The 26278-nt window shown below is 41.8% G+C and overlaps 1 protein-coding gene and 1 long non-coding RNA gene across 2 annotated transcripts in view; both read right to left on the reverse strand.

The window, feature by feature from the left end:
• LOC306976907 overlaps positions 1-26278 on the reverse strand; it is a 73321-nt gene that overhangs the window by 20768 nt on the left and 26275 nt on the right. The gene's annotated exons all lie outside the window — the stretch shown is intronic.
• On the reverse strand, positions 11923-17752 carry LOC306976879 (putative N-acetyltransferase camello; the record flags this gene model as incomplete). Its single annotated transcript, XM_079574997.1, has 2 exons — positions 17645-17752; positions 11923-12653 (listed from the first exon to the last, which is right to left on the reverse strand). The coding sequence occupies exons 1-2, from the start codon at positions 17661-17663 to the stop codon at positions 11923-11925; spliced, it is 750 nt and encodes a 249-aa protein (XP_079431123.1). The 5' UTR covers positions 17664-17752.

Here is a 26278-nt window from a genome sequence, read left to right on the forward strand (position 1 = left end):
ACAGTTAAACAGCCAATAATATACTTCCTAGTGCCCTGAATTTTGATACCTCTGGATACTTAAAGGTGCACAACGCAAGTCTCTGAGTTTTCGCAGAACTATGCCCCCTTTGGCGAAAAGCGGAACTGCACTCAGAGTTGTGCACGCTCCTGAACCACACGCACGCTTGCACGAGCACGAGCCGATCAGAACCAAAGGAGCGTCATTCGTGATTGCACAAATCTTTTGTTGAGAGTCGTAATGTCTTCAGAGGTAAGAAAGTTATTTTGAATTATGTGAAAGGATTTTGCATTTCAGTAAAACAACATTGATGTTTGAGAGGAAAAACGGGGGTAGGAGAAAGGTTAAAAATAATAATAATAATAATCCCATTTCTACCCGTTTTGTGTGTTCACTGATGATTGGATTATAATTGTAATGCGTTCAGGAATAATATAAATTATACTTATAATATAAATTATACTTTGTATAAGTGTCACTCACTAATAATCAGTGAGTGACACACCAAATATCTTATTAGTTGGTCAACAAAGTAGACTGAAATATAATGCTACCATTTTAGCTAAAACAGCCTGATCCTCCGAATATTTGTGGGGGTTTAGCCTGTTTTATTGATCTGCTTAGTAACATATTCCAACAGCAATATATTCTTATTAGACAGTAATTTGATATACATGTATCTGTGAAATGTGCTAATACTTTTCAGCTACTGTACCAGGGCAGTGTATGTAACGGCCAAAAGTCACTAGTTTATACATTTAGAAGAGAAAAAAAGGCTCCCTATACACATAACATGGAGTTAATTCACACAGTACAAGGTCATATTAGCTGGGAAATAGAAAGTGCATGGGCCGGTAGTTATGCAGTTCAGAAGCAAACTTGATGTAGACGAATACAGTTATTTGTTTTGGAAAAAGTCAGCCTGCTGTACAATATGAGGGAAGTAAAATAAGCCCTTCATCATTGTATTTCTTTCCTGCGATGTGTAGAATACAGCATGTATGTTATCACAATAACAACATATTGTTCTCCCTTTAGAATTCCAGCTCAGGTCATTTTGATGTTCTTGTGGAGAGAAGTGGCAGCAGTGGAAGGGGCAGAGCAGACGGGGAGACCACGAGGACGACCATGGGGGGAGGCAGAAGTACTCGTGGCAGGTGCAGTCATGAGCAAGATTGATCAGTGAGGACATTTATGTTGACTGTAAAGAAGCAGCATTCAGGCAATAAACAAGCTGTGAGCACATGAGAAAATATGTCCACGAATTAGGGAAGAAAAGGCTTTATTGTAAATATGTTGTTCCATGTTTGTAAAAATAAATATATATGCACTGCTTATGTTTCACTTGGAGTTTGTTCAGGGGCTGATGGCATCTAGAAAAACAAAACATGATTTTTAGCAATTAGAACAAATGTGTTTTTATGGAACAGATGACAGACATGCATTGTAAAACAATGAAAAACGAACATACCTGCCCTCTGTGGACACGTGACTGCACCAGATCAGCTACAGGAGGGGGAACAAGGCCAGACAGGGGTCATATGTTCTGAAGCTTCGTTTTCTTGGGGGAGTCCTGCAGACTGAAGTCGTATTCGTAGATTTTTTGTCTGCAGGTCAGGGATGTAACTGTAGTCTTCTGCCCGGTCTGTGACCTCTTGCAGTACAGTCGTTTTTGCCTGCACAACAATTTATATGACATAAGTTCTCAAAACATGCGTTATATCGGGAAGTCATAAAGCGATCACTTACGACACATGGCCTTTGTTGTTGACATGCACTGGTCGGTGGTTATGGTGGTCGTGGCCGTCGTCTGTCCCGGCTTCATATAAAGAGGCAGATCCCGGGTGTAGGACCTCTCTTTCCTTACTTTTATCACACAAAGACCCATGGACTCCACCATGTCAGTGGAGTGCACCTCACCACACACCCTAAAATACAAAAATAAACCTCTAGAATGTAATAGTAGAAGCAACATTGACATCTACTACTACAGTACTTTACTTTACTTTACATACATTTTCAATGATCATACTCACCATAAACTCCTCTGTTGTTTGCATGTTGACAAGCAATACAATTACAATATCTTTAATCCAGCCAAGTATTGTTTTATGTCGCGACATCACCCAGGCCTGTGGAACAAGTTAAAATCTGAAATTCATGTTTCGTTACTACACGTCACTCTCACATGAAAACCATGTCACTTACAGCATAAAGTCTCTTAGTGAGATGCTGTGCAGCCAGACGTGGAGGGAATGGGAAACGCCTCTCGTTGATTCTCTCCTTTTATAAAACACAAACACTGCATTAGAAAATGCCCATCACTATCTCAAATACAGAAAATATTCTGATTTACAAATGAAACAAAAAAGGCCAGAGACAAAGCATATATACCACCGAATTACCTGGAGTCCATTTGTCCGTCAGCTAAAATAGAAACACAGATGCATGTCCGTTATTAGAGAATTTGCTAATATCTGCAGTTTATAACTTACAAAGGCCAACAACACTGTTTTCAGTCTGTAATGGGTTTATAATGGCAGCCCTCTTCTCTGTCCAAAACTCCCTTACAGCTGGTACGCAGTAGAAATGATGTATCCCATAGTAGAAGATGCACTATTCTCATTTTCATTATTTGAAGAGGTTATGGCTGTTCCACATCTTGTGTCCGCGTGGGCAAACTATGCAGATATATATGCAGAAGTATTACAAATGCACCTACATTATATTACATTACATCCTGTTCATGACTTTTTAAAAACACTACAGACATTTAGTACTCACCAAGTCTACTATAACTGCAGTCCATGAGGCTTCCTCAAGCCCCATGATGGGAAGTTCATCCAATTGATTCTGCTCTGAACCACCAGGGCTGTGTAACAAAAACATACACACTTTATTCACAGCTTTACAAGGAAAAGACAGTGGGAACTGCATTACAAACATACCACAAAGACACAGGGCGACATATTCAGAGACATGTGTGTCTGTGGCCAGTTCTCGCTCAAACTCTATCCTGTGCAGAAGAAAACATACAAGATCTTAGCCAAAAAAATGCACATCAATAAATTATTGACCCCAAACGAAGTAAAGACTGGAAGAGATTATCATTATTACGGTATTATTATTTATTTATTTATTAACAATTTACACACCATCTAAACCAGGACCAACTCAGGACTACACCAGGTCTGAACTAGGTCTAGACATAAACCCAGTAGGACTAAACAATGACTAACATTTATATGGGTTGCATGTGCTCTTCACAAATAATGTATTACAATCAGTGCACAGCAACATCCACGTTTCTGGGAACAATTGACTGATTTCCCCCAAAAGAAAACATATGAGACAAAGTTGAGTCGGTGTGTTGGTCAAGGACATGAGCACCGTTTAGCATTAGCATCATTTTGAAGATGTGAGCGAAACGTAAAAGGCTCCCGGTAAACCAAAGACTGAAACATAGTGTTCATCTTTTATGTTATGTTTCATGTTGTACGATTGATCTGAAGAAAACTCCAAGTTTGTGAACCTGCTCATTGACAATGGCAATAAAACCAATTCTGATCGTACATTTAGCTAACGCTACAAGCTAAAGACGTAGCATTACACATGTTACGCATAGTCATTTGTTGACATAGATCTACCGTATCAGACCTCGTATTAGACATTAGAGACTGTGTCTTACCCTTGTAGTAAGAAGAAAGCAGCTGAGGTCCGGGTGAGCCCGAGAGCGGACCGGAGGTAGTTTGTCCGGTGTTGACTCGTCTCTCTGCGGCGCCTGTTTGACTCACAATTGCCCCTTTTCGGTCACACTAGACAAACTTTTTATCTTCTTTATCGTACGTTGAGTTTGCGTTTGCGTTTGGGATGAACAAGTGTCCGGTCTCTTACAATCCACCCTCTACTTTCGCAAAAGTCGCGGAGTTGTCTTCGCTGATGCGGATAATGGCGGAGAATCAACAAACTCCCCAGAGCCAGGTGCGCGTGAACGCGCATGACGTCACGCCCAAGCTCAAAACCTTAAGATTCCGTCCCGAATCCGTCTTATTTATTTTACTGCACAGGATTATAGGGACGAGTGCAGTGATCAGAGAGGAGCTCAATCAGCACATCAGGCAATTGTTTAAACATGAATGGGTGAGAAAACTGTTATTTTTAACATTTAGAGTTGCGCATAGCACCTTTAAAGTGAAGACATTAAAGGAACAGGCCACAGTTTTTCCACACTGAGATATGTTCTTACCTGAGCTGTGACGAGTTCTTTAGGACCTGTCTGATCTTCAGTCACGTAAACACAGCGCAGACGGCGTTAGCATTTAGCCTCTCCCTCTCTCCTCTATAGCTCCAAAACAGGTCAAGATAGAAGCTACCAAGCTCTTCCACGTTTTCCCTATTTAAATATGGTTACGTGAAGTGTTCCACTACAAAGTATAATTACACACAATTAAACAGTGTGGATTTTCTAAGCGGATAAAAGGGGGGACTATATTGTAAGGTGTAATAATACCAGGAGTAGTTCGAAATCCGCGCAGTAATCTTCACTTTACTGTGCGGATGCCAAACTACTCCTGGTATTATTACGCCTTACAATATAGTTCCCCCTTTTATAGTAGCTTCTATCTTGACCTGTTTTGGAGCTATTGAGGAGAGAGGGAGAGGCTAAATGCTAACGCCGTCTGCGCTGTGTTTACGTGACTGAAGATCAGACAGGTCCTAAAGAACTTTTATTACATTCATTGTGTCTTCTTGAGTAATACACTTTTTTAAAGTAAAGAACTAAAGAACTCGTCACAGCTCAGGTAAGAACATATCTCAGTATGGAAAAACCGTGGCCTGTTCCTTTAAGCATTATCGACTTTTGGGGAGATTTTCACCATGTTGCTTCTTGTGTTTTGTGTTTTGTGTTTTGGTTCCTGTGATTTCTTGCCAAAAATATTCTTGTACCTGAGAAAAGGTAACTGGCTCTACCTCGCTGGGCCTGATTAGCGTCTTAAAGGAACAGGCCACCGTTTTTCCCACACTGAGATATGTTCTTACCTGAGCTTAGACGAGTTGATACGTACCTGTCTGGTCTTTGTGTGTGCCCTCAGTGACGCAAAACGACCAAAGATGTTGTTAGAATTCGGCCTCTCCCAGCATATTCCTATAGCTCCAAACGGGGGTGAAGTTGGACGTTACCACAGCCCTGGACTCTGGTCAGCCTGGCCCAAATGAGCGTAAATGCGACACTTCCACAAATACATGTGTGAACCTCTTACCCCCCGCCTTAAAGGGGCGAGATACAAGTTTGTCATTTTATACTCACTGCTGCCACCTCAGGTCAAACGTGTAACTGCAGCTTCTATATTAAGCTCGTGCATGACGGCACTTCAGACCTGGAGTAACTACTTTCTGAGTGACAGTGCAGGATTTTAGAGGCAGTTGTGGTGAACAGGTCTGAGCTCATTCTACACATTAGGACATGGAGGAACATGTAGGAAAATACATCATTTTGACATTTTTAAACTCCGTATAGTCCCTTTAACAAAGCCTGTGTCTCTGCTACACTGTGGTCATTATTCATTCACTCAGCACTTGGTGGTGGCAAGACTGACCACTTACCACTGGATCATAACATGCTCTTTATATCCTGATCTCTTCTTATATCAGTGCCCTCTGCTGGACACGTGTGGAATTCTTTCCTTTCTTTCTTTAAACTGCCCCCTAGTGACTGGAATGAGCATTCTGGTTATTTCTTTAAAAATTCATAACTCCGCACAGGAATGAGCGAGAGACTTATTTTTTTTTTTTTTTTTTTTACATATTCAGGCATTTGTGCTCTATAAGTCAGGGGCCGGATTGAATCATCTCGCTGGCCGGATTTGGCCCACAGGCCGCCTGTTGGAGACCCCTGGTGTAGGGTTTGAAAATACTACAACTGTCCCTTTTCTGCCTCCAATCATGTCTATAGATTTGTTTATAGCAAATGCAAACTATTAGTATTATTCACACCATGAGTTTGAGGAAAACAGAATTCTGATTCTCGATTCTGTGAGTTCTGTATGTGTTAGGATCAATGTGTGAGGGTCATACTTCTGTTCTCTGGTCCGTGATACCACCCCCTAGTGGCTCGGGGTGAAGGAACTCTGTAATACGGAATCCTACGCAGACTTTACATCTCCCAAAACAACCTAAAAGCCTGGCTCAAAGAGTGTATTATCTCTAAACAAATGCTTTCCTCCTGGGTCAACATTAAGGGGAGCTTTATATTTTTAACCACTCTGGTTTTTGTTCACTGGATTTTTCAAGTTTCTGGTTTTGGCTTGGATTGACAGGCCTTGGAGCTCCTTTTTTATACTTTTCTATCCTTTCCATTTTGATTTTGACTGATCGACTGTGACTAATTCTTCACATACTTCCCCAGAAACAATCCTCCATTTAAAGTCGCTGCCCTCTCACCTCTGTAAATCCCGCCCCTCCTCGCCGCCGCATCACGAGACGCCGCTACGTTAGTCCTCATCTATATCCCCTATTGTTGTGCTGATAATCTGCTCTGTTTCTTCACTCAGAGCAAGGGGTTCCATTCTTCTCTTCTCATGCCCCACACACGCACCCCCCACCCCCCCCGGGCTCCGCTCTCAGCTCCAAAGAATCTGAAACCAGCCCCCGTCCTGGCCCCCGTCCTGGTAGTATTGCATATTTCATTGGTATTTTAAGCAGAGAGTTGTGAGGTCTTAGAAGTCAGCTGGCATTAATTCCTACGGGGCTGAGGATTCAACCTGGGGCTGGAAAGAGGCTTAAATAAAGAGAGTTATTTCACTGCTGCGTGATTCGCGGCGTTCCTCCTCCTTTATACAGGACACAGTTCAGTTTGAAGGTCAGTTTTAATAGAAGCTATTTTGATACATGTTTAATTTTGCTTTGGAATAAGTATAATAACGTGAGACGATGCAAGTGGATTGAAAAAATAAAGATAGAGATACTTTTTTTTGCTGTAGATAAAAAACATGTATTGTAAGTTTTTAATTAAAGTTTTCATTTGGAAAAAGGTCGTATTTATAGAAAGAGCTCATTAATAAAGGCATTACCATAAATGCTCTAATCTAGGCAGGGGCCTTTATTTACTCAAGGGCATCAGGACCAGGCCTTTATTGGAACCAGGCCACAATTAGAGACAGGCCTTTATTTCTATTTGAGCAAAACGGACGACCAGAAAAATGAAGAAAAACGAGATTTGTGTCCATTTGCACCTAAAATATTAGGTTCATTTATTAATGAACATTTCAAACCCTCTCCCAGCGGCTGGAACATTGACGCCTTTTATTTTGTCGGGACAACAGGAAGTGTTTCGTTGCTGTTAGCGGAGCTTTGACATCAGTGTCACTGCAGGTTTCTGTTTCGTTTTTACCGGACCGGATTATTTGTTGTTATCTTGTGTAAAAGGCGAGTTTAGACGGAGCGTTTGTGTTTGTGATCGATCATGAGACTGACCCGAGAGAAGACGAGACGCTCGCGCTGATGGGAGGAGTTATTTTGAGGCGTGGGACTGACCTGCACACGGAGCAGCTGGACGTGCTTTGAAGACGCGATGGAGACTTTATTAAAACCCTGGAGCGTCACACAACATTTGCCCTGTTTCCAAATATGGTCACAGGAGGTTTGAAAAGTGGCTAAATCTGTGTCAAAGTTACGCTCGGATCAGCTCCTCCGCAGCGTCCCCCCTCGGCCCGGGTTCAGTTTGTTACTTCCTGCATGTGAGTTTTCATTTACACCAGTATGAGACAAACTCCTAACATGGGGAATATTTCTGAAATTTGTTTTGTCTCATTTAATATTGTAAATTCAGATATTTGTGGAAAATAGAGTGCATCTACTTAAATATAATAATATCTATAAAGCATCAATTTCATGAACTTAAAGCAGAACTAAGTAACTCACACCCCTTATTTGTCCCTGAGAGTAAATACCACGCTGACAGAAAAGACAAAGAGAGAGAGGGACGTTGTACATTGTGCCACAACCGAATTACATTATGGAGATTTTTGTTTTCACACAAACTTGGCTGTAAATGCTGTTTAAGTGGTGCTAGCCCGCAGTTAGCTTGGCCGGCTAGCCTGTTAGCTTCTTCTTCCTGATTCCATTAGTGTGTATTGGTTTCTTTGCAATTGTGGTTTTCTGGGAGACACCAGGGGGAGAAGAAACCCCCCAATCATCCCATTAACACTTGTATTTCCCCCAGAGGGACCACGGACAGGATTTATTAAGGTAAACACGTTACTTAGCGCTGCTTTAATGGTGAGTTTTCTAGCATTTCGGTGAACGTGACCCTGCAAGGCGACCCTAAAGTTATGAAACGCTGTGGAGGATTGGGATGTGACTGTTTTACCCAACAGGAAGGAAAGAAAGAAAGAAAGAAAGAAAGAAAGAAAGAAAGAAAGAAAGAAAGAAAGAAAGAAAGAAAGAAAGAAAGAAAGAAAGAAAGAAAGAAAGAAAGAAAGAAAGAAAGAAAGAAAGAAAGAGAAAAATCAGGTATAAGACCTTTAATTTATGAGATTATTTGGTTGACATATACAATGCAAAATCTGCAACAGAGGGGATTTTATTTAGTCTTGAAAAAAATCTGTATACGTTCCAACTTTGCTATGTTCTTTGGCCTGAAATGCTTAATAAATTAGGCAGGAATGAGATTACAAATCATTCTGTAAAAAAATAATAAACAGTGTCTGTTGGTACCACTTCAAGGGTTTTGCATGAGGTCTTATTGGGCCTGTGAAGAAATAATCAGTGTTAATTTTGACATATTCTAATTTAGTTTTAGTCTTAGTCTTTTGACTAAAATGTAGTTTAATTTTAGTTGAGATTTAGTAGAAAAAATCTTTTCAATTTTAGTCTAGTTTTAGTCGACTAAATTTAAGACTAATGTAGTGGACTTTGCATTGATAATATTGATTCTAATCATGTTTAATGTTGTTCCTCTGCTTCATGTTTCTGCTCCACATGAACAAAGCTCAGAGCTGATCCTTTAAACATGATCTGAGGCTCTTTCAGACGCTCAATACAAGTTTGGATGATTTTAGTCTCTCCTTTTCATTTTTATTTAGTCTGATTTTAGTCGACTCAAATATCTGGACATTTTAGTCACAGTTTTAGTCTCATGAGAAACTTTTAATTTAGTTTTAGTCCAATTTTAGTCGGAAAAAATATCACTTTGACTAAAATTAAGACTATAAATATTTTAGTCGACGACATTAACACTGGAAATAATGCATTTCGAGGTGAGGTGAGGTAAGACAGCCTTTATTGATCTCACAATGGAGAAACTTACTAACTAGCCTTTTGAAATGGCGGTTTTCTTTGTATCTATGGAGGAAAGCTGACTGAGCGAAATACAGCAGTTAAAGACATTATGTAATGTGTGTATATTGGTCTATTTACCGACAGTTCTCAACCATGTGATGGATCCAAAAAACAAAACAGTGGAAAAAATGGAAAGGAAATCCGCACAACTGTACACGCTCACCAATGTTTATTGCTCACACCGGCGAAAGTGACGCCTCGGGGTCTTAGCCCTTCATCAGGCTTAACAAAACAGCATCCAACAAAAACATATTTGGGGAAAAGGAGCTTTCATTTAGGAGCCCCTATACAAGAGCTGTTTTTCTAAGTCTGATGAAGGGATAAGACCCTGAAACGTCACTTCTGCCAGTGTGAGCAATAAAAACTTGGTGAGCTTATACAGTTGGGCGGATGTAAACAAATCAAACCCAAAACCTGGTTTGTGCATTTTGGTTTGGCAGAGGTTCTCACACAACCGCACACCAAAGAGTAAAGAAGAACCAAAAAGGGGAAACAGGCAGCTCAGTGGAAAATTATTATGTTTTAATGTATGAGGGAAAGCTGGAGACATGACCAGATGTACTGTTTATGTACTGATGTGGAAATTCAAGTCAAAGTATAAATTACATGTTAAACTTAATCACCTATACAGGGGTTCTCAAACTGCTGCACCACGTACTACTTTGAAAAGAAAAGATATTCAAGAGCCAACATGAAAGAACTGGGACTACGACAGGACCGGACCAAGTCTTACAGACACGACACCTGATTTTTGTATTTTTTAGTGAAAGTGCATGTAGTGAAAGTGACCCTGCAAGTTATGAAATGTGTCTATGAACTTGGAAATGTATTAGCAGAGTTAGAGTTAAGGCCTCTTCATTCTCCACAAGACGCGAGAACAAAGTTGGTCTGAGCTCTGACATTTCATTCTCCACAAGACGTGTTTCTGCCGAACTGCCACGCCCCCTTTTTCCGCAGCCAAAACAAACAAGGAATGACCGAAATAAAACGAGCTATAAAATGTATCAGTAACGATATTGCAACATTTTGAAGATTGACTTCATGTTTAGCCACATCTCGCGCTGGTTTATTCTGTCCGTGTGTTTCTCTCCAGGACTTTGTTCCCGTGTGCGTGTCCTTGTCCTTCAGGGAAGTATTTTACTGCCACGAGCGGTGCCGCAAAACTATCCGTGTTGTCTCCGTTTTCCACACCGGTGTTAGGACGTAAACTTTGGATTCTCGCTTCCCGCTTCCGCCAAAATAACCCCGCCCACTAAAAATCCAGCCAATCACAGCCAGAGTTCTCGCAGCCTTGCCGAGATAGTTCTGCTGATGATGCGTCAGCCAGAGCTGCCGAACAGGAGCTGCGAGAACAACATGACGTCATTTTGTTCTCGCAGCTCTGGGTCTTGTGGAGGATGAATAGGCCTTAAGGAATGAATTCGGACAAAACTGATATTTGAACTAAGTGGCTTCTTCTTTCATTGTTTGTGATAAACAGATCAGGTGTCGGGCTTCAGGTTCAGGTTAGGTTCTTGTTCTCAGGAAATACAGATCACAGTGCACTCGGACCTGTGTGAGTGAAGTCGAATAGGTCTGAAGAAACCAAGTCCAAACCAGAACTAAACTAGAACTAAACCACATCCAAACCGGAAGTAAACCAAGTCCAAACCAGAACTAAACCGAGTCTAAACCAGACGTAACAAACCAGAACTAAACTAGAACTAAACCACATCCAAACCAGAACTAAACTAGAACTAAACCACATCCAAACCAGAACTAAACTAGAACTAAACCACATCCAAACCGGAAGTAAACCAAGTCCAAACCAGAACTAAACCAAGTCCAAACCAGAACTAAACCAAGTCTAAACTAGAACTAAACTAGAACTAAACCAAGTCTAAACCAGAACTAAACCAAGTCTAAACCAGAACTAAACCAAGTCTAAACCAGAACTAAACTGAGTCCAAACCAGACGTAACAAACTAGAACTAAACCAAGTCTAAACCAGAACTAAACCAAGTCTAAACTAGACGTAACAAACCAGAACTAAACCAAGTCTAAACCAGAACTAAACCAAGTCTAAACCAGAACTAAACCAAGTCTAAACTAGACGTAACAAACCAGAACTAAACCAAGTCTAAACTAGACGTAACAAACCAGAACTAAACCAAGTCTAAACCAGAACTAAACTAGAACTAAACCACATCCAAACCAGAACTAAACCGAGTCTAAACCAGAACTAAACCGAGTCCAAACCAGAACTAAATCAAGTCCAAACCAGACGTAACAAACCAGAACTAAATCAAGTCTAAACCAGACGTAACAAACCAGAACTAAACCAAGTCTAAACTAGAACTAAACCAAGTTCAATCCAGAACTAAACCAAGTCCAAACCAGACGTAACAAACCAGAACTAAACTAGAACTAAACCAAGTCTAAACCAGAACTAAACCAAGTCCAAACCAGAACTAAACCAAGTCTAAACTAGAACTAAACCAAGTCTAAACTAAAAACAGTTGCGCCTCACCAAAGGAAGCTGACATATAACAGTAGTAGTACGTGTGCCACAGTTTGAGACCCCCTGCTCTCAGCTCCTCCCGGTCAGACGCTCTTCTCCATCCTCATCACGTTGATCCGGGCCAGCCTGGAGAACCAGCGGTTGGAGTGCGTGTTGTTGTGACTCGCCGTCTGCACGAAGCCGAACCTCTTGTACAAGTCGAGCGCCGCCGTCTGCGAGGAGCTCACATCCAAAAGCAGGCGGCTGTACCCGCGCTCGCCGCAAAAATCCACCGCCCTCTGCAGCAGCTCCGCCCCCAGACCCTTACGCCGCCACGGAAACCCCACGACGAGGTGCGACAGCTCCCCGCAGCCTCCGTCTCCGTCTCCGGCGTCCTCCCCGATGACGCCGCCGTTCCAGTCGTCGAACTTCTCCTCAGCGCGTTTCCCGATCACCGCCGCGATCCCCACCAGCTTCGGCCGCCCCTTGACGTCCGCCTCGGCGACCCAGAAGGCGTGGTCGGGATTGCTGAGGTAGCTCGCCTGGACGTCCGCCATGTCTGCGCCCGCCCTCAGCCCCGCGTAGCCCTCGTGGATGTCGTGGCAGCAGTAGTAGATGAGCCCCGCCCACGCGCCGCCGAACAGCGCCGCCTGGAAGTAGGAACTGCCGCCCAGGACGTAGCCGGCCATGGAGATGCTGAGAGCGACGCCGATGTGGTCGGGGTGGCTCATGGCCCTGAAGAACGCCGGGTACACGTGCTCCATGACGCCGTCGCGGAACAGGGACATCACCGCGCTCTGGTCCGAGGGGGAGAACTTTCGGATGGAGAAGGGAACTGTGGAGAAGACACGATATGTCACTCCCTCATTAAAAACATGGCTGAAGTGTTGCCTTGGCACATTCACGTGTTTCTGAGTAATCTGTAAAAACTCTGATGGCGGCCATTTTAGGGATAGGTTTGCCTGAGTCCTCCTAGGAACGCCCCCACCTCCTGGAGACGCCTCCGAGCTTTGGTCACCAGCCGAGTAACCAACCACTGCTCCTCAGCAGAACCCCCTCCCCACTGATGCCACAGACAGCGTGTGGAGGGGGCGTGTCTAAAGGCTCAGAGGTTCTTAGCCTCTTAACTCCCGCCTGAACCGAGCACATTTTCTCCTGTTCAGCTTTACCCAAATCCTGTATTTGAAAGCTAAGATCTACAAAACTCATCTAAATGGATCTTTTTCCTCACATCATTAAAACATTTTTCATCTTTTTTGGTGGGGGGGGTATTCAACTCATTTAGTAACTTTTTTGTCATTTTTTTAATCAATTTTTTTTCATTTTTTGTCACATTTTTTGTTTTTGTTTTTTGTTATTTTTTTGTAATTTCTTGTCTTTTTTTGGTAATTTTTTGTCACATTTTTGTAATTTTTTTGTCTTTTTTTGTCACTTTTTTGTCACATCTTCATCATTGTTTTCGTCTCAGTTCTGTTGCTATTTTCTCACCTTTTTTCCAGAAGCTTTTGGATTGGGGTAAAGCCAAACTGGAGAAAATGTGCTCGGTTCAGGCGGGAGTTAAGGGGTTAAAGAGACAGAGGCCTATTTCAAGACATTCACTACAGCCATTTTGAGAGAGACATTTTATACAAGGCAGTTATTCTAATTTACTGCATTTACAGACCAACAGAAGGTTTGTCATCATTGTAGTGAGATATAGACTGGTGCTATGGGACTGACAAAAGCAGAACACCCCCTCTTTAAAGTCGAAACATCCCAAAGATTCTCAATGGGGTTAAAGGTATAGTTCACCGCTCTTCCATACTGAGATATGTTCTTACCTGATCTCAGACGAGTTGATACGTACCTGTCTGGTCTTTGTGCGTGCCCTCAGTCAGGCAAAAGCTCAGGTAAGAACATATCTCCGTGTGGAAGAACGGTGGCCTGTCCCTTTAAGGTCAGGACTCTGTTGTGGCCGATCCATGTGTGAAAATGATGCTCCTGAACCACTATTCTCAGTGTGAGCCCAATCAATCCTGGCATTGTCATCATGGAATACACCTTTGCCTCAGTGAAGACGGAATCCAGCGATTGAAGAACCTGGTCATTCACAATGTTCTTATGTTCTCACAACGACCGGAGAGCCAGTGCTGGGAGGAGAGGATGGGAGCGATGTGACTGTGTCTTCATGAACCGGTGAGAAGACGGGCTGCTGCGTTAGGCACTAACTGTAAACAATGGCGTGAGGACTGTGGAGTGTTAAAAAGCATGAGTCGCCTTCTCGAGGTCTTTGAGCGAGAGAAAGGGCTTAATCTCGGTCAAAAAGTTGGCTTTTACTGTATTTGTTGGTTAAACTCAAGGCCATGGGAACCCAGGGTGCTGAGGGCGCTGCAGCACCCCCTGGTGGATAGTTTGTGAACTGCAGGCAATATTAACCCCTTAACTCCCACCTGAACCGAGCACATTTTCTCCAGCTTTGCCCCAATCCTAAAGCTTCTGGAAAAAAGTGTGAAAATAGCGACAAAACTGAGACGAAAACAAGGATGAAAATGTGAAGAAAGTGAGAAAACTTTGACGAAAAAGTGAGAAAAAATGTAAAAAAAAAAAAAAGACAAAAATAGACAAAATTTCACAAAAAAGTGAGAAAAAATTGAGGAAAAATTGAGGAAAAAATGGACGAAAAAGTGATAAGAATTTGACAAAAAAAATGCAAATAATTTGATGAAAAAGTGACAAAAAAGTGACAAAAAATGAAAAAAAAAAAAAAAAAGACAAAAATTGACAAAAAATTGACAAAAAAGTGGGGAAAATTTGATGGAAAATTGAGAAAAAATGGATGAAAAAGTGATAAGAATTTGACAAAAAAATGCGAATAATTTGACGAAAAAGTGACAAAAAAGTCACGAAAATTTGACAAAAATGAGTCGACTGCCCGACAAAAAAAGTGATGAAAAAAAATGTGACGTGAGGAAAAAGATCCATTTAGTTTTGTAGGTCTTTCAAATGAGGCGTTACACTGGCCTACAGGATTTGGGTAAAGCTGAACTGGAGAAAACGCTCTCGGTTCAGGCGGGAGTTAAGAGGTTAATAAATAGGATTTATGCACAGAAAAAGTATTTTGGGGGTAAATTTTGTCCGGTCAAAGACAAGGCAGTACCAAGGTAGCACCAAAGCTAAACAAAAAGAATAGTTCTGTGAATAATACCATGTCACCCTGAAAGAACTGGAAGGCTAGGAATGCGTGAGGAAGAATAGGACTTAGTTTGGATCACCACGAACAATTTATAAATGTTTCCCTGTTGGAAAATGCGACCTTTAATTCCAGCTTTTGAACGGACTTTCATTGCAAAGTCCATAGAAATCTCTTCTGTGTAGCAAAGCTTATTGTTGTATTACAGAGAAGCAAGTCCACTGTAAGACCCCAGTGCAGTTCAATAACAAATGCACTCCATGATTCTTCCAGATTAAGGATTCTGACGTGTTTATACAACCCTCCTCCTGTCACATGTAACACTCACACCAAACATATGGAGAAAGTACACCTGACACTGACTCTGCAGCTCCATCTGTTGCATCTGTAGCTGTTCTCTGAGTGTTGGTTGAGGCTGAAACATGTACTTGGGCTCCCTCAGTCTTGTTCATGGACACAACAACAACAAAAACAACAAAATGCACTAGGGTGAAGTTAAAGGGTTCACTCTCTCTCAGCTGGATGTTACTGCAGCTCCAGGAGCAGACAAACAGAACATACGTCTGTCAGCGTAATTAGGATGTAGGTACGACAACATGCTTTCCTCTTTAACACCAAGCGGCTCAATCTCTGCTTGTTCAGTGCATACTGTTGCTGTGTCCTTGGGCAAGGCACTTGGCATGGCACACGTGCTGCTTGGGCGGGATCGTCAACGCAAGAAGTTGTATATATAAGGAAAAAATATATAGCTATATTTTATATATAGCTACAGTGGGGCAAAAAAGTATTTGGTCAGTTTCCCAAAGGCTTCCTATTGGCTTTCGGGCAAATACTTTTTTGCTCCACTGTATATAAAATATATAGCTATATATTTTTTTGGAAGAAGAAGTTAGGAGCTAGGCTAGTGCTAGGCTAGTACATGTCTATGGTATCAGCTAGCCTGCATTACCCGCTCCACAGAGCACCTGAGGCAAATCACTGATAACACCAGACTAACCATATACATGTCTGTGTCCATAGAGTCATGTTTGGAATATAATTATATGATATATCGCAGATCACTCCGCCGCCGCGTAGCTTATACAACCACGAAGCGGATGCTGCTCAAATATAAGGTATTTTAAATGCAAAATAGTTATAATGATTCTTTTAACACAGACATTTATATGGTTAGTCTGGTGTTATAATGCAGGCTAGCTGATACCATAGAAATGCACTAGCCTAGCACTATGAAACTCTTCAAATATAAGAACCGCATGAATTACAAAAAAAAAATATCTCCAGAAATCAGCAACACTCTGGATAACTAGGACATGAGGCCCTGTGTCAAAAATCCTGAAACATCCCTTTAAGGCGGCAGCCCGGTGTTGTTTAAACAGAATGGAAATGGAAACATTCCAGAAACTCTCTATCTACAGTAGGGCTGAAGGATGTGCACAAAAATTCATATCTCGATATTCATGCCAGATATCTCGATATCGATACGATATAACTATGGGTTAGGTGAAAAACAAGCTCTTTCTCAGAAAAATAAAAACATAATACAAAAGAGAGCAATTTTACTGATGAAAATCTATATATCGTTTATATATCTTGCTTTTTCGATTTGAATGTTCATATCTTTTATCTTTCAGCCCTGATCTACAGTTGCCTTGTGTATGTTACAGTCCAAAGGGAAGACACTACAGGCAAAACCATTTCAATGTTTCAATGTTCAGGTTTTGGGCCAATTTAGTCTCTTAACAAATAAACTTTTGCCTCGAAACAAAACAGTGAAACTTGCACTGTTTCAATCCTTCTCCAAATTTCAAGGGTCATTTCCTCAAAATGCATTTTGTCCCAACATTTGACTGAACAATATTTTGAAGGATTTTTTGATGTCTAATCCAACCTGATTTATTTAGTTTTAAATTTAAAAAAAAACAAGGCGACATTTCTATTTTTCACAGGTTTTTCCACAAATAAATGTCTTATTTTAAAACTAAAGAAAATATCCTCTTTGTAGCTGTTTTGAGCATTTTTAGGCCTTATTTTTATATGAAAACATACAATGGCAAAACAGTTTTATCTCACATTGATGCCAGTGATCCACAGCAGAAGTTTCAAATCGATCTACATTTGAAAAGTTTCCCTCTTCACCTTAAACTCCGATATTTCCAAAGATATTCAGACTCTGGGATTTGAAGGTCCTGAACTGGGCCTAAGGCTAATCCGCCTGTTGCAATCGAAAAATTCCAGCTGGATTTCACCATGAGCTTAACGCGATCACGTGACGCTCTCCCAAAAAGAGCCGAAAGTGTCTAATCACATCCTGATGATTTTAATGACATCGTTCCACGTAATGAAAAAAAAAAGCACCGCATTCAGTTCCGAGTCGCACGGGGGAAAAACACAATTAAAATTATTATTACGTTCTCAAAATGTAGAAGTCATTGTTATGTGCACAATGGGACGCAGTTTGAAAAGGAGCTAATGAACAAAATGGAAGCTAATGGCTCAACAACAAAAGATTCGAGTCACCGAATGTGGGGTAAAATCTGAAAAGTATTATCTCTAATCAAGCCGCGAGCCGTGTGGGTTTTTTTTGTAATCAAGTCGAATTCATAAATGGATAAATAACCCGCGAAACAAAAGGCAATGGGAGAATTGGGACTTACTGCTGTTTTTCTGGGCCATGGCGTCTCTCTCTGCTCGCCGCTCGCCGCTCGCTCTGAAGGACTCGGCGAGGCTGCTCCCTCCCCAGTTAAGCCTCACAGCCAGGGGATAATTAGCCATTCAGTAAAGGATTGAGCCGGGTCGACCACTCCGCTGCAAACTTTATTTAGTCCCATATATTGTACTGCCTTATTGGATTTCTTTACCCCCCCAGGGTTTGGACGAGGTGCCCTAAACTATAGCAACATTTGAAATACAGTTGTGTCTGTGTGAGTGAATAAGTGGATGGGAAAAAAGGCAGGTGAAAAAGAAAGAGCCGTGGGAAGATGTGTTAGTTAGGGGGCGCTGAGGGACAAAATTTACCCCCAAAATACTTTTTCTGTGCATAAATCCTATTTATTAACCTCTTAACTCCCGCCTGAATCGAGAGCATTTTCTCCAGTTCAGCTTTACCCAAATCCTGTAGGTCAGTGTGACGCCTCATTTGAAAGACCTACAAAACTAAATGGATCTTTTTCCTCACGGCAGATTTTTTTTCATCACTTTTTTTGTCGGGCAGTTGACTCATTTTTGTCGTGAGTTTTTTGTCACTTTTTCGTCAAATTACTCGCATTTTTTTGTCAAATTGTTGTCACTTTTTCGTCCGTTTTTTCTCCATTTTTCGTCCAATTTTTTCGTCATTTTATCATCATTTTTATTTAGTTTTTGTCCATTTTTTTGTCCATTTTTTGTCACTTTTTCATCAAATTATTCAAATCTTTTTTGTCAAATTCTTATCACTTTTTCGTCCATTGTTTCCTCAATTTTTCGTCAATTTTTTCTTACTTTTTTGTGAAATTTTGTGACTTTTTTTGTGACTTTTTTGTCCATTTTTCCTCAATTTTTCGTCAAATTTTTCACATTTTTTTGGTCAAATTCTTCTCACTTTTTTGTAAATTTTTTGTCATTTTTCGTCAATGTTTTCTCACTTTTCTCACATTTCCATCCTTGTTTTCGTCTCAGTCTTGTCGCTATTTTCACACCTTTTTTCCTGAAGCTTTTGGATTGGGGTAAAGCTGGAGAAAATGTGCTCGGTTCAGGTGGGAGTTAAGGGGTTAATATTGCCTGCAGTTCACAAACTATCCACCAGGGGGGGCTGCAGCGCCCTCAGCACCCTGGGTTCCCACGGCCTTGGTGACTAATGTATAAAAAAGTGCATAAATGATGTATTTGACATTTGCGTAACTCAAAGCTGACGGTGGAGACGTGTCAGGCCTGTTGATCTCTTAATCCTTAGCACTTTTTCTCCAGTTTGGCTTTACCCAAATCTTAAAGCTTCTTGAAAAAAAAGTGTCAATATAGCAACGGAAGCGAGGATGAAAATGCAACCCAAAAAAAAGCGACAAATAAGTGACAAAAATGTGGCAAAACAAAGACAACAAAGCAACGGGGGAAAAAACAGATGAAAAAGCAACAAAAACACGATAAAAACCTACGACACCTTGACAAAAATGTTTTTTTAGGTCTTTCAAATGAGGCTGTCCTGGTCTATAGGCTATGAGCTCCAGTCCAAAAGCTTTTAGAATTGGGTAAAGCCGAAATAGAGAATGCGCTTTCTTTGCAGGATGTTAGAATAGCCTCCCAGAGCTGCTGTTTGGATGAAAACTGCCTCCCACCCTCATAGATGTTTTTCTTGTTGAGGCTCCAAAGGGACTATAGAGAGCATCCTGACCAGCTCCATCACTAGCACTGCCTCCTGCAGAAGGAGCACATCCTGAGAGCAGTGGAGAAGATCTGTGGAGCCCCTCTCCCTCTATTAAGGACATGTCCTCCACCCGTCTCACCCGCAAAGCCGTCAGAATCACCAGGGCCCCTTCGCACCATCACACAAAGTAATGCCTTCAGGGAGGAGACTGCGGAATCTACGGGTCAGGTCCAGTCGACTGCTCTTGTCTTTAAAGAAAAGTGTCTGCAAAAGTAGCTCAAGGGTTAAAAATGTCAGACCCCAAAATATACATTACAAAAACCCATTATGTTCAGGGGAAAGCAGGTGAACAGGAAACTTTTTACATTTAGAGATATTAATTTGGAACTTGTGCTGTCGATTACTGGCATAAATATGAGAAAAAAGTGTACTGCAAGTTTTCTGTCAAAAAAAAAATCAAAACTTTATTTGCACACGCACGCGCACGCGCACGCGCACGCACACGCACACACACTTTTATGTTTTCTTAAGGCCTTTTATGACCTAAAAATGTCCCAAATTTCCCCTTTTTTTTCTGCGACAAAATCTGAATAATAGGTTGAGCCAAAAATCATGGTTTTATTTTGACCGATTAGTTACAAAGACTTTTTCAGAGAGGATTTTGGATATATTGTTTAGTTTTAAGCTGTTTTTATTAGTGGAAAAATCTGTAAAAATTGAAATCTCGCCTTGTTTTTTGAAATTCAAAACTCAATAAATCAGGCGAGGAATTAGATATGATAAAATCCCTTCAAAATATTGTTGGCTGGAAAATGTAAAGTCTGTAGGAGCTGCTTATGTAGGAGATATTGTCGCACCAATGTGATACAAATGCATTTTAAATCAATCCGTGCCATAACTAAACATGTTATTATGAAGATGAGGTCTTGTTTTGTTTTCAGGTGAAAGTTTATTTGTTAAGAGACCAAACTGGCCCAAAACCTGAAAACTGTCTTTACCACAAAGAGCTTTAGAACTACATGGGTACCACCAAATTAATACTGGAAACCACTGGTCCACGTCTCGCACACAATCAGTGAAAACGTGTGGGCCTTTAATGACTTAATCGTGATCTGATTTAGGGAAGGATGAAGTCAGATTAGGACGAAGTGTGCTTTAATTGAGATGAATCATAAGGTACAAAATGTGCTGTGCTTATGAGAACAAACCGCGGCGTTTCCCAGACTTCATTACCTTCGGCAGAATCGAGAGTCATGGCTGGATTTCTGGAGGAGGCTGAGCACACATCCGGAATATATTAAATCAGAAAAGTGAGAGGATCGGGGAACTTTGGGAGCTCGGAAAATATCCCCGCAAGTCAATACGGGAGGGAGTAAAAGGGTATTGTGTTGCCCAGTGGGTTTCAGAGTGTGGCCTGAGAGCTTCTCCAGGAGGTCGGTGGTTCTGTCGGGAATATTTAGCGTAAGCACAGGGTTAGATCCTCCTTCAGTCATGGATATTATAATCATGGTTCCACATTAGATTTCATTTTCATTGTAGTGAAAGATGTGTTTTCTCTTGGTTAAAGGTCTGGTTTAATCATAGTTTAGACGGGAACAAAACGACCCTTTTCTGTGGTTGGCCTCTAGTTTTGAAACGTTCTTCATGTCAAAACAGTCCCCTTGTTTGATGCTTTTAAAGGAACAGGCCACAGTTTTTACACACTGAGATATGTTCTTACCTGAGCTGTGACGAGTTCTTTAGGACCTGTCTGATCTTCAGTCACGTAAACACAGCGCAGACGGCGTTAGCATTTAGCCTCTCCCTCTCTCCTCTATAGCTCCAAAACAGGTCAAGATAGAAGCTACCAAGCTCTTCCACGTTTTCCCTATTTAAATATGGTTACGTGAAGTGTTCCACTAAAGGGGGAACTATATTGTAAGGCGTAATAATACCAGGAGTAGTTCGAAATCTGCGCAGTAATCTTCACTGCTGTGCAGATGCCAAACTACTCCTGGTATTATTACGCCTTACAATATAGTTCCCCCTTTTATCCGCTTAGAAAATCCACATTGTTTAATTGTGTGTAATTATACTTTGTAGTGGAACACTTCACGTAACCATATTTAAATAGGGAAAACGTGGAAGAGCTCGGTAGCTTCTATCTTGACCTGTTTTGGAGCTATAGAGGAGAGAGGGAGAGGCTAAATGCTAACGCCGTCTGCGCTGTGTTTACGTGACTGAAGATCAGACAGGTCCTAAAGAACTCGTCACAGCTCAGGTAAGAACATATCTCAGTGTGGAAAAACGCCGGCCTGTGCCTTTAAGTCTTGTTTAAGAACACATTTGTGCTTAAGTAAAAACTAGAAGGTCTTGGTTTTCATGGACTTTGTGGTCTGGTGTGAGCGCAACCACCTCTGCTTGAACACCAGTAAGACGAAGGAGATGGTGATCGACTTCAGGAGGACGACACTACCGCACACAGCGCTGAACATCCAGGACATTGAGGTGGTTCTGGGTGTTCACCTCAACAATAAACTGAACACCCCTGCCCTGTATAAGGAGGGCCAAAGTGGCTTCCACCTTCTGAGGAGACTGAGGTCCTTCAGGGTTAGCAGGTCTCAGGACTGTTTATGACTCTGTGGTGGCCTCTGCTCTCCACTACGCTGCCGTGTGCTGGGCCCCGGGCCGCACAGAGTCAGGAGGGCCAGCTCCGTCCTGGGGCCCCCTGGACTCTGTGGAGGAGGTGAGCAGGGCTGGACTGGCAGAAAGAAATCGGCCCGGGACTTTTGGGTCAAGACCGGCCCTCTAAAAATAAAAATCATATTCAATGCAACAGTCGAGGTGATGAGAAAACAATAAACCCTTGGCTTGAACTAAAACAGTATAAGCTACGGATCGAGGACAATAGTTCATGTTGTTTCTGCTGAATTCAAGCTCACGCCTCAGAGACTCAACACTTTAATCTCGTCATTTACAACTTGAAGGAACTTTTGTAAAATTACTTGACAATCTTAAAATGTGCGTTCCGTTAATGAAGTTCCTCTCGCGACTGCGACACAAATAAACCAAAGTAGATGAAGATGAAACGGTAAAACTCACCACAGAGTCAGAGAGGTGAGGAGGGAGAGCAGAAATCCCCTAAACATAAACATGTAAATCCTTTCAGTGGAAACTAGAAGATTTCCAAACTGCACTGACGACGAGGGGCAGGAGTCACCTGACAACTCCCAGCATGCACTTCTTTGCAAACATTTGTCTAAAATGTATAAAAAACAGAGGTCTGAGGTTCTGTGGGTCCTGGAGGGAGTTACAATAAACTATTTCCTCTTATATATTTATATCCGAGAGGCCCAGTGCTCACTTTACGAGATTATGTGGGAACCATAACTCAAGAAAGGCCGCCAGAAAGGTATAAAAGATGTCACATGCCTCTAGTGGAGGAGTTGTGTAATTGCATCTATGTAATGATAGAGATTCTAATGGCTCGTACCGCTAATCGTGGTGTCAGATACTCCAGGGCTTATCTCGATCTGACCACCAGGGGGGAGGTGAGGGACAGGAGGGTCCATCAAGGACAACACCTCCCACCCAGAGCAGCTCTTTCAGTGGCAGACTGAGGCTCAATCCGAAACCATCAAATTGTAGCCTCTAAGCACTAACACAGCAACTAACTCCTTAACCTTTCATGGGTCGACTGTTAGATCTGTGCAGTTAGTGAACTAGAGCTTCAGCAGCATTTTGAACAATCCGTCCGTCCTTAAACAGGGGAAGTGACATCACCAACAGCTGTTTTTCTTCTTCTTTAAAGTTATTGGTGGAGTGCAGGCCAAACAAAAGTGCCTGTCGCCCCCTAGTGTACAGTGTCCAACAACAACATAGTGTCCAAACAAAGACATTTAAGGAGAAAAATAAATCCAAATGATCCAAACATTTCCCTTTAGTGTTATTTTATTTCAGCAGCTGTTTCTTAAAGCGACAGCAGCAAATGATCCATGTGGCTTAAGTTTCTACTAATGAAAACAAAAGCATTTAATCTGTTTCCTGAGTTTCCTCTTTAACACTGACATGTGACTGAGCTGTGGGGACGACAACATGGATTTATCACTTTATAAAGTTTGGCTTGTGCAGAATCTTAGTTTTATCATGATTATTTTTATTATTAGATGTGCTCCTGTCAATCAACAGTGGCGCATGAATCACTGAGGGTGGGGGCGAGGGGGGTGGGGGGGGATTTGGCGCAGTGGCTTATGGGACGGCACATAGCTCCTAATCACTGGTTAGTTAGAACCAGAGGTCCCTATGCTAAAGTGGCTATGATAGTTAGCATCAGAGGTCCCGATGCTAAAGTGGCTATGATGGTTAGCATCAGAGGTCCCTATGCTAAAGTGGCTATGATAGTTAGCATCAGAGGTCCCGATGCTAAAGTGGCTATGATAGTTAGCATCAGAGGTCCCGATGCTAAAGTGGCTATGATAGTTAGCATCAGAGGTCCCGATGCTAAAGTGGCTATGATAGTTAGCATCAGAGGTCCCGATGCTAAAGTGGCTATGATAGTTAGCATCAGAGGTCCCTATGCTAAAGTGGCTATGATAGTTAGCATCAGAGGTCCCTATGCTAAAGTGGCTATGATAGTTAGCATCAGAGGTCCCTATGCTAAAGTGGCCATGATAGTTAGCATCAGAGGTCCCTATGCTAAAGTGGCTATGATAGTTAGCATCAGAGGTCCCTATGCTAAAGTGGCTATGATAGTTAGCATCAGAGGTCCCTGTGCTAAAGTGGCTATGATAGTTAGCATCAGAGGTCCCTATGCTAAAGTGGCTATGATAGTTAGCATCAGAGGTCCCTGTGCTAAAGTGGCTATGATAGTTAGCATCAGAGGTCCCTATGCTAAAGTGGCTATGATAGTTAGCATCAGAGGTCCCTATGCTAAAGTGGCTATGATAGTTAGCATCAGAGGTCCCTGTGCTAAAGTGGCTATGATAGTTAGCATCAGAGGTCCCTATGCTAAAGTGGCTATGATAGTTAGCATCAGAGGTCCCTATGCTAAAGTGGCTATGATAGTTAGCATCAGAGGTCCCTATGCTAAAGTGGCTATGATAGTTAGCATCAGAGGTCCCTATGCTAAAGTGGCTATGATAGTTAGCATCAGAGGTCCCTGTGCTAAAGTGGCTATGGTAGTTAGCATCAGAGGTCCCTGTGCTAAAGTGGCTATGATAGTTAGCATCAGAGGTCCCTATGCTAAAGTGGCTATGATAGTTAGCATCAGAGGTCCCTATGCTAAAGTGGCTATGATAGTTAGCATCAGAGGTCCCTATGCTAAAGTGGCTATGATAGTTAGCATCAGAGGTCACTATGCTAAAGTGGCTATGATAGTTAGCATCAGAGGTCCCTATGCTAAAGTGGCTATGATAGTTAGCATCAGAGGTCCCTATGCTAAAGTGGCTATGATAGTTAGCATCAGAGGTCCCTATGCTAAAGTGGCTATGATAGTTAGCATCAGAGGTCCCTATGCTAAAGTGGCTATGATAGTTAGCATCAGAGGTCCCTATGCTAAAGTGGCTATGATAGTTAGCATCAGAGGTCCCTATGCTAAAGTGGCTATGATAGTTAGCATCAGAGGTCCCTGTGCTAAAGTGGCTATGATAGTTAGCATCAGAGGTCCCTATGCTAAAGTGGCTATGATAGTTAGCATCAGAGGTCCCTATGCTAAAGTGGCTATGATAGTTAGCATCAGAGGTCCCTATGCTAAAGTGGCTATGATAGTTCGCATCAAGGCTCCTTTTCCTAACTACTTCCTAACTGACTAACCAATTCGGAGGCAACTTGCCATGGCGGACGCTGACGCACATCCGGTTTGGCGTAAGAGCTCTTAGCAATCTGATGGTTTCGGAAGCAGCCAGAGACACTCGCAGGTGCTTCATCCTCACTGCTGTCAGACTGTACAACAAGACTGAAGTAACGTGCAATAACCAATAAGCTGAAACACATGCAATAATCCCTGTGTTTAAATCACGTACCTGAGTCACTTTATCCACCACCTGCACTCTGCTCCCTGCACTGCTAACACTGTCCCCACAAAGTCCTTGGTAGTCATTGTATATAAGATATCACTATTTACTATTTCATTGTTTTCCTCACATTTCCTGCCTATTTGCTTCTGAGAGCTGAATGTTGTGAGATCAATAAAGGCTTATATCTTATCTTATGAGCGATCACACTGGCATTTAATACATCTCCTCTATCTAAGTGCACTCTCCACTCGAGGTCTTTCCAGCAGAATGTACAGACAGACATTGTACGCCACGTTCAGTTTTGTAAGCTTGTACATTTATAGTTAAACCACAGGTTAGTTACAATGTGCTTTTATCAGTGTCTTTTCTTCAGTTATTCCATTTACTTATTTGACCTTGACCTGAGCAACACAGCAAACGGAGAAAAGGTTCCAGTACAAAACAGATATAGATTATACACAGCAAAAAGTATTTAACTAGATCAGTATAAACATCTCAATTTGAGCACAATAATCCAAATTGTAGTTGTTTTGACTAGTTAAGAAGTTGTTGGGCATTTGTCTCAGATTATTTCACTTGTTCTGAGATGTTTCTGACTCGTTTCGATACGTTTCGTCCTTATTTCAGGTCATTTTCTTTGCCAATGGTGAAAGAAAATTGGTCTTGTCTCATTGGCAATTTTACTTTCTTATTTCAAGCGAGATTTACCCTAGAACTGGTCTGAAATGTCCTCAAACAAGCAAAGGAAACTCGGTCCGATCAGGAAAAGTGTCTAAATGAGTGAAAACCGCTCAAAACAAGAAACATTTCCTCAATTGGCTTGTTGCGCGGTGTGGCTATGCTAGTTCCTCTGACCTGAAGGTGTGAGCGCCTGGACTTCCTGTCTGTTTTCTTTTCCTGGAATAATAATCATATTTTCTAAAGATTACGTTGTGGGCGGTGAGTTCCCGGTAGACGAT

The sequence above is a fragment of the Gobius niger genome (assembly GCF_951799975.1).
Source record: "Gobius niger genome assembly, chromosome: 17".
Taxonomy (NCBI): Eukaryota; Metazoa; Chordata; class Actinopteri; order Gobiiformes; family Gobiidae; genus Gobius; species Gobius niger.